The 17,322-nt window shown below is 37.9% G+C and overlaps 1 protein-coding gene across 2 annotated transcripts in view; it reads left to right on the top strand.

Moving 5' to 3' along the window:
* STAU2 (staufen double-stranded RNA binding protein 2) overlaps positions 1–17,322 on the top strand; it is a 166,702-nt gene that overhangs the window by 103,424 nt on the left and 45,956 nt on the right. The window contains exon 13 of one of the 2 annotated variants that reach the window (XM_061995419.1): positions 4,176–4,289. The exons of the other annotated variant lie outside the window; for it this stretch is intronic. Within the exon in view, the coding sequence (XP_061851403.1) occupies positions 4,176–4,289 (114 nt within the window). The remainder of the gene's footprint in view (positions 1–4,175; positions 4,290–17,322) is intronic. 2 annotated transcript variants of the gene reach the window in all.

Raw genomic sequence — 17,322 nt, 5'->3', positions numbered from 1 at the left:
AAGTTGTGTGTTGATCCAGTGTGTTAAAGTAGTTTGTTTTGCAATGTTTTTACAGTTTCTATCAGAATGCTTGCATGTAGGGAATGATATTAAGGATTGATTCAACAGACATCTTCATATAAATACAAGACAAATGGGAAATAACCAGCTTTTGGAGCAGCATTGTGATGGAAGTAACCTTAAATTAATTTCTTATTTTTACACAACATAATTTCATTTTTCCTTTTTAAAATAACATGTAGTGTTGAGAATTTTGACTATGCCATTCCACATGCAGTTGTAACATTGTCAACATTCATCTTAATGTCTTCCTTTATGTGAAGCTATAAATGTCCATCAAATTATTTCCATCTCCTCAGTAATTTAAAATATTAAAAACAAGGTCCTAATTTCAACATAGTTGTCAAGTGGTTTCAGACCTCCACATACATTTCTATATACACGCACCGGTTAGTAGCACCCCTCTGTGCATACTCATACCATGCAGCTTGTTTCTAACTGAAGCCATCTACGAGAAGGATATTCGTTTGCGTCTCATGTGACTATTGAACGTGAAAGCATACATGTGTGAGTGAACCCATGGCACATGCATGTGGGAAAGGTTACTTCTAGAATGCATTTCATTGTTTTGGTGTGGGGATGCACTTTGTGTTTTACACATGGAGGTTTCATACCCTGCCCATGCAGCACAGCGGAGTGCTGTGTCTGGGATTCTTGAACTGGTTATACATGATTTATCTCAGGTTCTCCACATATGTGGTTACCCAGGAGAAATGCTAGCACTGCTGTATGCTTTTTCCGATAAATGAGCAGGCTCGTTTAAAGTTATTGCCAGGATCTTGTTGTTGTGGAATTGCTTTGTGCTGTGTAGACATACCTTGAAGGAGAATTACATATAAATCACTCATAATAGTCTGAGGCTTGAGTCTTGCGTTTTACTTAGAAACTTGCACAACTCTTACTGCAGATGTCTGTAGGCTGACCATTGTTTTCTAACGAGATCCTAATGCTATTCTATAAAATCTCTGCTTACACCTTATCTAAATAAAATGTCCTGAATTTTTAATGAGTGAAATGTCATTGCTGTTTGATCCTTAAAATTGCACTAAGCTAATTTGTAAGTATCCCTTAATTAGAAAAAATTGAAGCTTGAAAATTAGGTCCTGAACATAGATAGTAATTAGTTTCATAACTCTTTTATTTTTACCTCCATGATATATGGAAAGGGAAAGTGACCAACTGTGGTTAGGCCAGAGGCCTTAATGATGGGTTATAGTCCCAACACTGCTATTCACTCCTGCCAGTGCTGAGTGAATTTGAGTCATTTAACGTCTGTCCACAAAGTGTCCTTACCTGCCTAACAGAGTTACCATGGAGATGAGCTGTAGTTCAGCACTCTTGACTCTTAAGGCTCTGAGGAACTTGGAAAAGTACTACTGTCATTGTGAATCTCAATAATGGCAACATAGTCACAGTTGGATCACTTGGCCAACCGTCAGCCACCACTCCTTGATCGCAGTTACTGAACCAAGCATTTGCTGTGTCTTCATGATCCCTTACCTTAGATGATACGATATTCTTAAATCAGTTTTATAGACATCCAAGTAGCTCCTATACTTAGTCATAATAGCACGGACATATAAACTGAAATATTTGCAACATTCTGCTGGCTGAAAACCTGGAAGCATCTGCTGCTCTTCAGACTAATTGATAACAATTTAACTACTATCATTTCTTTCTGAGTGCCTATTTTGGACACTCTACTCAAATAGGTAAAACCTGCCACTCTTGGTTGACAAGAAAACACCAAGCTTTGTATCACAGATCATATTTGAAGAAGAAAGGAATAAAATAGAGAGTTTGAGAATGTAGCAGCTGCACTGATAACGGATTGCTGGGAAATTGCACGTACATGTGCCAAATGTAGAAGAAATATGAATGTTTCTGCTGACTCCACAGATCTGTAGACTACTGAGATTTGATATAAGTCAAAGTTTTATTCTGTCCCCCATTCAAAGCCTATCATTAACACAGAAAGTGTTTACTTTGGTTCAACTGAAGAGCTTTGACATGGGCAGAGATTAGAGGAGTGTTGTCTAAGAAATTACAAGGTAGTGGCCTTGATATATTCAGATGAGACTGAAAGCACATCATGTACCTTCAGGAAAGTTAAGCCTAGAAAGATGTGAAAATTCTGAATTTATCGGAGTTTCAATGTGTGACTTTAAAGGCAGCGTGGGTCAAGTCTACTATTGCACATAATAGTGTCGTGTAATACTAGTTACAATTTTTCTTTTGCATATCTCCTTTCAGCCTGTTAATCTTGCTTTATTTCAGTGGCCATTAGTGAAGTGTAACCTTATTAATATTACCCATTAAAAATAAGCCTGCAAGCATGCTATATAGTTCAGAAAGTGCTGGGTTTTTTCCATTTTTCCGTGTACGCTCTTCAACGTGTTTTGCTACATCATATTTGCAGTACAGATTCATCCTCGTGAGCTTTTCTGCCGCATTTCTCCACACCACATTCCCACAGCACACACTCAGCAGAATAGCTAGCTAGCAACCAGATACCACAATTGTGGAAGCGTGATATATCCTTGTCATAACAGTAGTCCCTGACATTTAAGGAACTTCAGTTTATATTTGCAAGCCAAATTTCATACCTTTATACCTCTTTCAATTAATCAAAGTTAAACCATTGTATATGTGAAGGGGCCTCTTGTGGTTTCTAAGTAAGTAGTATGGCTTTTCTGGCAGAGAGCCACAAGTAATTTAGTAGGCACATATTGAGGGGGTTGAGAGAAAGAGAGACGGGGATAATCCAGAAAGCTTTACAAAGGACTGAGTGAAATCAATATTTCTATACACAGTACAAGTATTTTGCACTCTGTATCTTACTTTCCACCACAGCAAAGCTGTTTTGATGTGTTGTCAGTGCACTAATTCTGACCTGGGTTTTCCTTTCACTCAGCCAGTTTTGCACTGATTTTGCTTAGGCTGAATTGTTCCTAATTTGCACCTGTGGCAGAGAAGTCAGGCACCAGGGATTTAATACACATGATGTACAATTAGGTATCATATACATCACTAAATAATTTCCACAGGACTAACTTTAATATGGTTCCTAGTTGCCTTCATAAATAATAAAGTTTAATTTTATGGCCTAAATGTCAAGATGAAGCTTTACCATGTAACTTTTGCCTGAGAGCTATACAGCTGTAAATAGATACTAACATAAAAGGTCTGTCTCCAGCAGAGCTGATCTCTCTTTCCATTTCTGACAGAGGTCACATAGCCAATGTAAATTACCACCATAAACTAAATTCCACCTCTCCTGTAGAACAAAGTGCTTGATCTGCCTGTCTAGAAGCCAGGAGCTATGCAGGGAACTGTAATATTTGAACAGTTTGACATGAGTGGCAACCTGTTCCTAATAATGAAACACTGGCAGCATTTAATTTCATTTTGTCTCAATGTATTAAAATCCCTCCTTTCTTATAGGGGATTTAAGAACTATCTGAAAGGAACCTGAAGACAAGGAGAATAAGTCAAGTAGAAACACTGTCTTCCTCTCTATTTCTTGCAAGGTTCAGGTTCAACATGCACCTCTTGACAGCCGTAGGGAATGAGTTACTCTTGGAAAAGGATAACCTAGACAGCTCTAGAAAAATATGAATTCTTCCCCATTTTATCTGTCCTTTTAATTTAATTGCAAAAAAGTCAAAAGAGGTAGTGGATTTTAGTAGCAATGGAATTCCTATTGAAAAACTTAAACTACTATTGCCAGCTTTTGGAAGGTATAATGATTTACTTGGATGTTTTCTAACTAAGCTGCACTGTGCTGTTAGAAATGACATCTAGGCTGGAAACTGTAAGTTGAAATTAGATTCTTATAATTACATAGATACAATGTCTTGAATTCAGCTTCAGAAACTGAAGAACACAGCACTTAAAAGAAACTATCCCAACAGTTGTGTCACAGAAAATTTGGCCCCAGTTCAGTCTCTGACTACCTAGAATATTTTACACTCTCCTTGTTTTATATTAAAGATGAATTCGATGTAAATGTTTGGAATTCTTCTTACAAACTTGTTGAAAAGGGACAGTATTTTAGCATGACTCCCTTGTACAAACCTGGTGTTTAGCAGATTACGTATGTTATTCTGTTATAGGTACACTACAGTGATAGACAAAATGGCAAAGAGTGTATGACCTGTTTGACACTGTCTCCTGTGCAGATGACTTTCCAAGGTATCGGAAGCTCCATTGAAGCCAGCCATGACCAGGTATAATACCTTCACCACACACTCTTGTGATTTTATTAATATCTGGTAGGGCCAGAGTGGCAGCATTAGTAAATTTTGAATTTCAACACATCTTGTAGTTTTCATATGGCATGTTCTTGTCACTGGGATTTGCCTGCCTTGCCATAGAAAAACCCTGCTTAGATCTAGAGAGTGACCCAAAAAGGAGACAAAACTATATTGCCTCTTACATATTTTCAATAAAGACATATTAGGAAAGCCTGAAGAGCTTGATTTGGTTTTGAAGTCAGATGTAAGGTTTCTGCAAAGGCTTTGTTTGATTTTATATGTGTATCAGGTCTTGTCTGTATCAGGTCTTTTTACTAGAAGATTACAGGTAGCTGGAAAAGCAGAGAGATGAAGCCATCATCTCTATCCATCATCTGTCACGAGAAACCATTGTCTGAGAGACGAAAGGGATTTTTAATCAGATTGTGTGTAAAACTGCCATTTTGTTTGGCTGTTCTTAAAATGTTTGATTCAATCTTCTGGAAGAAATCCAGGAGAAGAAAAAAAACTTGATCATTCATCACTGTGCTGCTTCAGATGGGAACTGAGGGGGACTTCCATTCTAGTCTTCTTGTCCTCCAGCACTCTTATGTATAAAAGCAAGACTTTGGTATTCCTAAAGGTTTGAAGGCAAAAAGGAAGCAAGTAGAAGAAAGTCTAAACCAAACCTTTCACTTTTCAGATCTACAGTAGACTGGAAAAAGTACCATTTTCATTTGCCTTTGCAGGCCACCTTTAAATTGTACTGTGTTCACATTTTCCAGACATTTTATCAGACTCAGGGTACGATTCTCTAAGGAAAAAGAAATGGTCACAGTAAGAATTATCAGCATTAGTTACTTTTGGGAAAAGGTTTCAGACACTCTTAACCATATTTTTGATTGGTGGGTTTTTTTTTTAGTGGAAGTCTCTAAGTTAGTTGTTAACATAAACTAAGCCTATTAGTTATTTAGATGGTAACATGAGGATACTTCCTGTCTTTAAGTGTTTAGTGTTTTACAGTAATGAAGATCTGTGGTAAGTCAGACAATCCTTCAATTCTCATTTCATCCAGCAACTTGTTTATGCTAGTCTAAAGTCAGTCTGTTTTCCTTTCAGTAAAGATTGCCTTTTAAAATTTAGTTGTAATTCAAATACAATATTTAGACATTTCAATGAATTTAAGGTGGTCCCTGTCAATTTGGTAACAACTGCATTCTGGGCTACCAGCCAGCTTGGCCTTTGTCTTAGCATTTATTTAGGCTAGAGTATGATATGTAAACAGAAAAAAGACTTTGTAAGCAAAAAGCACATTTAAGCCATCAGAATAATGGTATATTTAAGACATCTAAATGAAAAAGTGTTATTGAGCCTGCAAAGTCAAGCACCTAGAAATTAGGAAATTCCAGATTATGTGCAGCATTAGTGTGATCCCTAGTGTACCCATTCTGTGCTCCAAACAGGGCATTCTTCTGGGAGGGGAAAAAAAGAAAAAAGAAGAAAAAAAGCATGAAATCACATAGATAGATTGTATCATACCATGTACACAAATAAGAAGAATTAAGCTTACTTGGGCCTTTATGTAGCTAGAACTCCCTAATCTAGCTTCAATTGGAAGCTTAAAAAATGTTTGTCATTGATTTTAGTTATGGTTTTTTTCTACAAGATTCTTGAAAGAAAAATGGTTGGTTGTTGCATGGTGAGGTGGTTGTTGCATCACTGAACCCACAGCACTTGTGCAAAGTTTTCATCTGGCCTAAGAGCAAAAGGAAATTATAATCTAAAATCCAAATGCCGTCCACTGGGTCACAAAATGAATCCAAATTCATTGGATTCACAAACTGGGTTCACAGGATTCACAAAAGTCTGCTTATCACTTTCCTAAATATCAAAGGAATTCCACTGTTTGGGCAAGAGGGATGCTAATGAGAAGTTGTGTTTGATAAGGGAGACAGCAGGACTGGACTGCAGTATTATTTGCCATCTCTTGAACAGTGAAAAGTAATCATTAGCAAACAAACAGAAAGCATGTCAAGAATTTGTCAGGCACTGGAATTAATTGATTAAAAACAAAATTAGAACTCTAAATGGACCAACTAAAAAACAAAGAATCTTTTCTTTCTTGTTCCTGTGTGACTGGTGAGATTTTGTTTGGTTTTCTACAATTTCTCTCACAGTAGGTTTATTTGATACCATTATTATTCTTATAAAAATAGGAGACAGAACTGCTGTACCTTTGTTAAGCTGAATTATCCATGTTTGAAAGTTTCAAATGAAGTAAGTGCAAGATACGTATGTACTATAAAACTTAAATTCTAGGAATGCTTCTTTAATTTATGTATCTGATACTTCTTAAGCATTTCTTTTGTATTGTATGATAATTAGTGTGGACTAGTCACCTGAAAGCCACAGATTTCAATGGAGGCATGTTGATTTGTGTCAGCTATGAGGTCTGACATAGTTTGACTTCTGGATCTGTCTGCTTCTGTGCCTGTGAAGATAGTTTTTCTCATATTCATTCTAAAACGTAGATAGTATCATATTTAGGTTTTTTAATGAAAAGTTGTCCAAATGAGACTCTGAAATGGTTTGTGGGAAAGTCGTGTGAGAATATAAAATAAAAAAGCCTTATACAAGATTTGTCAGTATATTGTGGCATAAGAACCAGAGCTGACCTTGACCACCCCCTCCTAGCCAAAAAAAAACCCCAAACGGCAAAGCATGTTCCCAATGGCATCTACAGCACTATCTGCCTTTTAGACTGGAGTTGTCTTTTGTAATATATCTCTCTATTCCCATCCAATGGGAGATGTGTTACTTAGAAGATACCAAGGTGGGTACCATCCTACATATATATGTATATTATCTTACCTTTTCAAATATGCTGAGGCTTGACACAGCAGGTTTTCAAGTCACTTGCTCTTTTCCTATACTCTGTAGGGAGTTTTCATTCTTTAGATTGGTTTAGCTTGGGATTTTAATGACTGTAAATTTTTTCCTCACATGCCTCATTTGAGCAATCTCAGATTAAAAGAAACATTTCATACTGGTACACTAATTAGTGTGTGTTTCAAATGTCTGATTGACAAAGCATATCTCATTTGATTGTGAAGCAGTACTGTGGAAGCAATTGCTGGTCTTTCAATTTTCTTTTGACAAACAGTGAAAAACGGAGACATTCCTAAGGTACCGCTACAGTCTAGCATGCCACATGATTGATTGGGCTTTGCATTCAGGCATGCCAACCTCTTTAGTAGAAATTTAAGGGGTTTAGAAAATGTTTTTCCTGATTCATTCTTCTTTCTGTCTTCTGTTTCCCAGTATCATACCATAACTATATATTTCTCTTTCCTTAATAGCCACTATTTTTTGGATTTTTTTTAGTAGAATTTTGCTACAAGCAGCTTTTAGTTAAAATGGTCACAGCTTTTTCGTGGCTTTCTCAAGTAAACTTGAGTTTGTCCTTGATGGTAATGAGTCCTGGATTTTTTTTCACCTTGCTGTTGGACTGGAGACAACCTATTCTCAGAGCTTCTGATTGTGTGGCTTCTTCAATAAAATGGAGAAAAATTTAGTTTGACTCATTAAAAATCTTCTGGCAGTTTTCCCAAAGCTTGACAATTCCATCACAGCTGCTTCATCAGCATCAAGACTCCTACCTGATCTTGTAAAAACATCTCACATAACTAGGTCTCCTTTGGCCAGTGCGATTGATCTGGCTGCCACCTTTTCCTTGATGACTCTGTAATGTTCAAGGTGAGTCAGGTGTGGCCACGGCTGTGTGTCTGGTGCTCCAAAAGAGACAGTTCATGTCGAACAGAAATGTAAACTGCTTCTGACACTTCTCTTGTGTTGGGAAGGTTGCACTTCTTAGATTTATGTTGCAGTCAGGAGTCATCCCATCGGGTTCTAGTTAGGGTCACTAGTTTGTTGTCTGTTACTTGGTACATTTTCCTTGTCTTCTATGCTGCCCATGACTGTGTGGAATTGTTGGTATATTCTCTCCATATTCTTCATCTTCTGTTTCACATTATCTTAGTCTGGATGTACGTGACAGAACATTTGCTTTTCCCTGGCAGCTGCTGAAGTTTTCCTTGATGAGACCAAGATCAAACGTTTGTACTTGCTCAGGATGTGTAATCTTTCGTTTTCAAAGAGTGAGTTACTAATTAACTGCTGAATGGAAACAGAATGTAAACCAAGGAATGACTGTCTCCCTGCCAGGCTCTTTCAGTGCTGTCATTCATGGCTTCCTGAGTAGCTTTCCATTGTGACTGCCTCTTGCTGAAGATGCAGAATAGGGTTTTTCAGAGCTCTGTGCATGCATATTTACTTACACAGTAATGTCAGTAGGGTATGAAATGCTACGGCTGCAGTCTCTGGGTATCTTATGTGCTTGGCATGTAAATGATGGCAAAGACCATGTAAATTCTGGGGACTGTTTCCTCCTCTGTTGGGAAAAAACAAACAAAAAAAAAAGGTGAAGTATCCTGGTGACCAACTATCAGTGAGGTTTCACAAGAGTAACGAGGTTTCACAAGAGTAGTGAGGTTCACAAAATCACAAAATGACTGAGGTGGGAAGGGACCTCTGGATGTCATCTGGTCCAAGCACCCTACTTAAATGAGTCCACCTGAAACAGACTGCCCAGTTTGTGTCCAGGCAGCTTTTGAATGTTTTCCAAGTGGGACACTCTACCTTGCTTGTTCCTTCTCATTAACTTCATCTCAAGTCCTGGCTGCATCCAAAACCACTGAGCTGGCAGAAACTAACCCAAGTTTTTAGCCAGCTAAGCAAGTTGAACTGATCCACTGGGGCTTAGGTGAATACCAGAGCTGAAACAAGGGAGATATCAGGGCTGCTCTGCCAAGAGAAGAAGAGAGGGAGCCATCCCCTTCCGCAGCTGCTTACTCACCTTGTAAAATGTCACTTGAAGAGGATGAGGCAAAAATTAACTGTATAGAAAACTGATTTTCTTGTAGAAATGTTTGTCTTTTTTAGTACCCTTAAATCTGCTCACTGTGCAGTAGCATGACCTGGCATAAAGAACAGGAATGCACAGAGAAGGGAGGAGGAAGAGCAGAATCACAGCAGACCTGACCTAGAGAACTTTAGCTGTTTTGGAACAACACCCTTAGTAGTTGCTTGTATTAAAATACCTTAGCAGGCTTTCAGTGCAGTGTAGCATGTGGAAGTGAAGAGAAAGGCATTAACAGCAATGGAATGAGCCAACCTTCCATGGACCACAGGCCAGCTGTTGGCTGTCCTCCGTTTACAATCTGTTTCTGGTTTGATTTGTTTTGCTGTTACTTTAGGCTCAGCTGGCCAATGGTGAAATGTAAAAATCTTGAATGTTCATGGTGCTGTGGCTGTTAGGGAAGAGAAGAAGCTTAAAAGGGAAAGGTATTGTAGAAGTTTGGAAAAGCTAAAGGTGTCAGTTTTCTGCCTTGTCACACTACAGCAGGAGATTCAACCCACTTGCAGTATCAAGAAATCTAACAGTTTCTTCCCTGGCAGGGAAAAACAGAGGAAATACAACAGAGGTAGGTTCTTCTCCTACTCAACAGTTAAAAATGGATAGACATACTCCTACTAGACAAAAGTTGGTGACAGAGATGGAGACAAAAATGTAGTGGAAGGAGACCTCCCCCTAGGAGCTTGTCTTTCAGTTGGGATTGACAATGGTCTGGATTTTTCATAATTGACCTCTGACAGGCAGCATTTCAATTTTAATAGCTATGTTCATTTTCATTTCTAGGACTGATAAAGCCTTTGAAACCTTATGAATGAAAACTAGCACTCAGTCAAAACCCAGCTGCTCATTTTGTAAGCACCTCTATTTTAGACAAAGAAAGGTATTAGCAAAATGGACACTCAGTTTTGTTCCCCACCCTGTACTTGCCAGAATTATTTTGTGGCATTTTCCACACACTAATCAAAGTAATGCAATGTCTGTTTGTTGGTATATGCCTAATCACTTGTCATTCAATGAAGTTGCTTAACACACTAATTACATAATTGCTGTATCAAAATACATTTCCTTATCCATTCTATGCGACAAAATAATGGTTTACACATGCTGCATCTGAAGAGCTGTGTATTTTGCCAAAATCGTGTTTGCCACCTAATTTTTCCACTTCTCACCTGACTGACATTAAGCATTCACCTAGTACAAATGAAGTTTCATAGGTTTTTGTTTGCATAATAATCATACAATCCCTCAATCTACATAGTGTAAGAAGCAACAAAATTTAACAGCCTACACGCCATCATTTCAGGGATTCATTTAAATGTTCTGACAATAGACTTAAAGGGAAATGAAGGAAGTCCAGTTTTATAAGTAATTACAGGGGAATACCCAAGCTTATGTGCTGTAAAATACAGTGAACTAACAGAACTGAACACTTCTCTCTGTCACCACTTTAGTTTCATCAAATTGATACAATTTTCCTATGACTCTCTGCTCAGTTTAGACAACTTCTCCTTCTTGTTGTGTCTACATAGCATATGCATTCATCTATATGTAGTTTTGCACATGATTTTAGTGCTGAAGCACTTTCCTCAGTCTGTTGTGGGCAAACACGTATCTGTTCTGGGAAGAGGTCGAGAAACAATGAAATACAGAGAAATACAGAGAAATACAGAGAAACAATGGAATAGTTTTGTCAAGTAACAAGAAGAGTATAGAAGTAGCCATGCTTGTATGTTCAGTGCAGATTGTGGCAAGTTGCTGTCCAAATTAAAGTTAGGTTCTAAAGTCAATCTCTCAGCTATATGCTACCTGTAACATGGATCTCTACTGAGCATGAGGAAGTTGTGGAGCTATGTTTAGGAGTCCTAGACATCCATGGTGAAACAACATCCTCTTTTTCTCTTGTTTGTTTATTTTTTTAAATACTCTATCAAGAAAGAGCTGAAGACTTACCCTAGCTTGGTCACTAATGGTTTATCTGAGAAAATGGTTACACTTTCCTTTTTTACATGATTGACATAGATGCCCTGATGAGAAGACATCTCCAGGGGGAAAAAGAAGCGTTTATGTTATTTTCTGTAACTAACTCAACGTAGCATCCAAGGGCCTCCCTTGTCTCCCAAACTCATTTCACGTACAGACTTTTGCAGTCATACTGGGTTTTTCAGATCACTGAGTTATAACATTCCAGTGTTTGAGACAAGGTGGAGTCACCAACCAATCTTCTCTTCAAAGAATCAAATGTGTAATACCCTTAGTTGATATGGAAGTTCCTGCATCCCCAGTAACTCTGTATGTACTTGTGTCATTTTTTTTTAGCTCTTTTATCTTACATCTGTGTTCCAATACTAATACTTCATTCCAGCAAGATCCTTCACATATGCTAAATGCAAGACTGTTTCCAAATAATCCACTCTCTCAAGGATCCAGGACTTGAGATAATAAACACTAAAAGGAAGGTATCAAGCAAAACTAAACCAGTGAACTCTTAAGTTAAACTTCAATTTTTATATGTGTTTCTTCTTATTCTTTCTTTCTCTTTCCCATCATTAGAGAGACTGTGAGACCTAGTTTTCCACAGATCCTTATGGCTGTACAAATAATTGATTTTACAGTCCAAAATCTCCTCTCATCCTTCATCTCCTCAAAAAAGTAGTTCAAATTGGTCCAAAATAAAGGAAAAAAGGCTTCTAGCCAAAAAAAATAGCTCATTTTGTACTTGGGCATCTGTAGCAAAAGTAGGACAACGGCTGAGATTCACAAAACTGGTGGGAAAGATGATTAATTATTTCACCTACATGCTCTGTGGTTCACACACTCATGCAAGATGCAGAAGATGTACTTTTTTCTATTCCTACCCCCACAGAAGCATGAATCCTCGGTAAGAACCCTCCTCATTTTACAGAGCAACATAGCTGGATAGCCACGGGAACACAAAGTGATAACCACAGAGTAGTCATCGTCTTTGACTCACTGAACAGTGCACTCAGTAGAGCTGCCTGAGCAGAAGTGTTTGAGGGAATTTGGCCACTTCTAAGACCTACTTGGAGGAAACTCATGGGCTAGGACTCTAGATAGTATGGAGGGCCCAAGAAAGCTGGTCAGTCTTTTCAAGTGCTGCTTCCTTCAAGCCCAAGGTCAGTGTACCTCTAAAAGTAAAAAATCAGGAAAAGGAGGCAAGAGGCCTGTGTGGATGAACAATGAGCTACTGGAACAACTCAAGGGGAAGAAGGAAGTCTACGGAAGGTGGCAAAAGGGCCTGGTCACTTGAGAAGAGCATAAGAATGTTGCCAAAGCATGTAGGGATGAAGCTAGGAAGGCTAAAGCCTTTTTGGAATTACATCTGGCAAGGTATGTTAAAGAAAAGAAGAAGGACTTCTTCAAGTACATCTGTAGCAATTCTCATTTTGTACTACCCCATAAGATGGCAGGTAGCGTTCTGTTCTGAAAGGTGAAAAAAGGAATTTGAATCCTTCTGAGAGTCAAAGATCCTTAAGCTATGATTTTCCACAGTCCACCGACCATCAAATGAATCTTGCCTGTTGGTTTTCACTACAGATGGCCAAAGCTAAGCAAACTGTAACAGATAACTTCCAAGTTTCTAAAGTTATTTACAGTTGAAATTGCAGAATACCTGTCTCAATTCTGGGAGCAGATTTAACCAATACAACACTACATTTTCTGACGTGTATCTGTTTTTCATAGACCAAATATACTTACCTTGCTCTACAGCTGTCCCCATCTCTGCCACTGTACATATCCAGCTGGTGGCGGCATTGTTCAAACCTCCCAGCCATGGGCTCCTCGCAGATGGAAGTTGCCACAAGGACCCCAAGCAGCGATGGCTAGGTCAGTCTACAAAAGCAATTTAAGACAGTAAGACATGTTCAGCTGAGTCACTGTGTTCCCCAGCAGTACCCAGAAAGTCGCCATCTTCCTCCCTTGCGTAATTCTTCTAAGCACAACCTGCAGATGAAACAAGAGCATCTCTTCCTAAATGTTCAGCTCTTCATCTGTCTATAAAAAAGCTTTACATTTGCTTCTAGATTTTTTAAACTTCAGTACATGGCAGGGATTCATAAAGGACATTGTAGCACATGTTTACAGCTCTGTTGTTGAATCTCTTACATTGGCAGCTTGATAAAGTAAGGCAAGTGGTGAAGTCTCAGTTCTCTATATGTTGATAGCAGTGGAGTTCTTAGCAGTCCCTCTACCCGTAGTGCCTATTTACATAAAAAGTGCACCTTTTGCTGATACTACAAGGCTCTTCTAGTAATTTAAAGATTTTAGCTGGTTTTAGCGGGTGAGATCATAGAAAGCCTGTTTGGCTGTTACTTGAAAACATTGGGCTCTTCAGTCCTATTTCATGCTTTGTTTTGAATAATTGGGGTAATTTTTTCTAGCACAGCATGCCGTATGAAATTCTGAATCGAGAAGATTTTTATGTTGTCATATTTGATTTAATACCCCATTGTAATTTATGTGAAGTGGTACAATAATACACTGTCAGTCATTTAGCAGACAGCTGGGTGTACATGAAGCTTTGTTCATGTGAGTGGGGCTTCCCAGGGTGCCTCGGTTCATCAGTGCAGGACCCGGGTCTTGATTTTGGAGTGTGCCAGAAAACGGGATCATTCTTTCAATGTAGATAAAAAATAAACGGGGATCAGTGTGTAGAACTTCTTTTGTCAGCGTGTATCTGTCCATGCCTGTGGGGAAAACAACAGAGAAGAAAAAAAATGAGAAGGAACTTTTGCTATAATTTTTTAAGCTGCAAAATAGTTAAGCAAAAAGATGCGGGTTTGAGAGGGTGTTAAGGAGATGAAAAGGAGGCATCAAACATTGGCTTAACCCCAAAATGCTTAACACGCCATTTGCCCTTACAAAACAAAATTGTTGATGCAAAGAAGTCCTACGCGCTGACAAGTACACAAGTTAGACATGTCAAACTACTTCGAGAAAATGTTCAAAAATTTCAAAGTTTTTTGGCCCCCACTTAAATAAACTGGATCTTGTGTTGTCTTTTGGAGCTCTCCTGAGAAGTAACACTTAAAACCCCTTTGATCAAATACCCTTTCTCAGGCAATTACATGTTCTTAATTTAGAGGCCAGTTCAAATGATGGCTTGCTACTTTCATTTAGAAAAAGTTCAACTGCTACAGTTTTCTGATCCCTTTAAAAAAGGCAAACAGGGAGAGTTTACACAATAAAAGTTCTTGTTTTATTCTCAAATTAATTATTTTGAAATATCTCACAGATTACATCAGTTTCTTACTTGCATTCATGTTGCACGATGGCCACTATTGTATATTCCTAGTGATGCATTAAATTAGTTGTTTACATTATAAAATCTAAACATATTAGAATCTTTTGTGTTTGTCTTCAAAGATTCCTATTCTAATAAAGCTTTCTGAAACAAGTAAGGTTGTCTTTTTTGTTTAGTTAATGCATCAGTGGAGAACCTAAAGATTTGTAGCCTCTAGTCATCCCTGTCTGTGTTTAGTAGAGTGTAAGGAAACCATGTTTGAGGCAACATAGATTTTCACTTAAAAGGGAAAGTTATACTTTTGAATGGATCATCTTGCATTTAGAGAAGGTAACACCTGAGGCAAGTGTAGATGGAAAGAATATAAATTCATCCTCTTTTCTCAAAGACTGTTTTGCTGCGACTTTTAATCACGTTGGGGAATGTGACAAAATAAGCACTGGAATGAAGAGAACAGTAATAAAACCAGTTGGAAAAACAGGAAGTATAGAATTTGATGAAATTGTGAGGTATCTTAGGGAACATCTTGTTTCTGATCATGACTAAACAGTGAGAAAACCAATAAGGAATAAACTATTTTCAGTAAACTTTCAACTTTGGACAAAAAAGCTAAATGAATAAAAGGTACTGAAGGTATTTCAATTAAATAAAAAAGTGTAGCATTTTAAAGTGTAAGATTAGGAAAAAAAAAAAAAAGAAAAATCTTGTTTTCTTGAAAGACTTTCTTTTCATGAAAAAGAACGTGAGAAGTTGCTCAACAGTTCGATGTAACAGCCTTCCAGAAGCTGCTTCAAAGGTTATCACTCGCTGAGATATTAAGGCAAGATGTGTTCCATCAACAGCCTACGAACTGTGTCGTGTGTGACAGGATAGTAGCACTCATGATACCCAAACAATTTTAGTAAAGTTAAAGGTTAATCATGAAGCTTCAAAAATAATATGAACTGTGATCCAAAGTCTGAGGTACAAATTAAAGCTGAAAGAGAAAAATTAAACACTATATTTCAAATATACCATCTAATTCTGGACTTGTGATTTGAGATACCTTAAACCATGGTATTCAGAAAAAAAGAGTACCCACAGCTTTTAAATGGATGTATGCTTTATCTTTTGGAGGTTCTTTATCCCTTCAGTTCATAATGATACCAGATGAGGATCCACACCCGTTATCCTATTAGATTATCTGACGATCTGTCTGTGCAAATGTACAGAGTGTCCAAAATGCAATTTCAACTGATATGAATGGAACTTCATCTGAGGTGAAATGCCAAATGCATCTACGTTGCCTGGGGTTAGTATCCCTCTTTGTTTTGACTGGGATGTGGCACAAGAGTAAAATATGGCATCTCTGAACACAGTCATACTAAGACCTGATGTTCCTACAGTTAGTTCTTAATGTCTAAACTGCTTGAAAGATGTAGTTTCCAGCCATATCTCAATTTTTGTAGTAGAACAAATAATTTCTTATTTGAACTCCTTTTTGCTCTTTCTAGTTTCTTTTACAAGTCATTGTAGCTGGTACTTTTTGCCTCTGGCTAGCCAAAAGTGACTGAAGGGAACATTTTCTTCATGGAGAGGTGTAGAGAAGTATAGAAAACTAGAGGCACATTATTAGAATCACAGGAATTCATGGCCCTTGTCCTGAGAACAGTGTGCCACGTTGTATTTTGAAGAGCTACAGTGTCTCATAGGTCTCCTTTTGCATAATACCTCTTCTCTCAGACCACCCTTCTAAAATTTTGTTTCAGATCCCACATCATTTCACAGATGAGCAGCAGCCCAAGAGTATACAGGACTGATATTTCTGTGATGATTTGAGCAGGAGTGCAATTTTGATAGGGATGGTATTTATTAGATGGAACAAGACTCTAGGATATGTGTGACATACTTCTGTATTCCCAATCACATTCTCCATTTGAAGTAGAAATCAGAAGGCAAGCAAGCCAAGTTGCCAGCTAAGAGTGGCGTAACCAGATGACATGCTTTGGTTTCTGTTATATGAAGAAGTCAGGAAAGTCCTTTCACGTCTTGAAATGGATTGTGTGATGTTTTGGAGACAATGTTTTGGAGTTTACGGCTGAAGTTTCCATTGCATTTCTTGTCTAGCAGAAAAAATAAAAGACTCAATATCACTCTTACCCTATTGCAGTCTGAGAGAAAGTGTGCACCTTTCTTCTTGTTTGATCTTCCTTTACCTTTTGCAAGATCTTGTGTTGTCTTTTTTAGTTTTGAGATGTCTCCTTGCAAATCTATCTCATTGTAGATACTTCTGGTTCACTGTTAGGTTACCCATATCTTCTCATATGAGCAAAATAACTTAAGCTTCTTTAGTCTTGAAGTACAGGGAAGATTTTACACACTCATTCTTCTAAGTATTTTTCAGAACTATCTAGTCTGTTGATATATCTTTTAAACTTTGGACCCTAAAGCTAAGCATGATCACATTCTAGAATGTCAGTGCTATCTCAGCTGCTATTTCTTGATGTCATTCTGGCTATGAGTCTAAGGGTTTGCTCTTGCAGCCTTTGCATTACTTTTGCTAATGTAGTTTTTTCCATTTTTAAATTTTGTCCTTTTTTTTTTCTGGAATAAATGACCTGTATCTGAATGAGATGTATCGTTGCAAATTATCTGTTGAAAGTTCCATTTTTACATTCATTGGATGTCAACACTGGGGGCTTGCTTCAAAGTAGCTGCATTTTTATCAGATCTTGCTCTTTGCTGGGGAGAAAACAGAGAATGCAGCAAGAATGCATTGTTTATGTTGAAAATATATATGTAGATGTAGA

The sequence above is a fragment of the Colius striatus genome, chromosome 4 (genome assembly GCF_028858725.1).
Source record: "Colius striatus isolate bColStr4 chromosome 4, bColStr4.1.hap1, whole genome shotgun sequence".
NCBI lineage: Eukaryota > Metazoa > Chordata > Aves > Coliiformes > Coliidae > Colius > Colius striatus.
The sequence above is the reverse complement of the archived record's forward strand: the minus strand, read 5'-3'. Positions and strand labels throughout refer to the sequence as shown.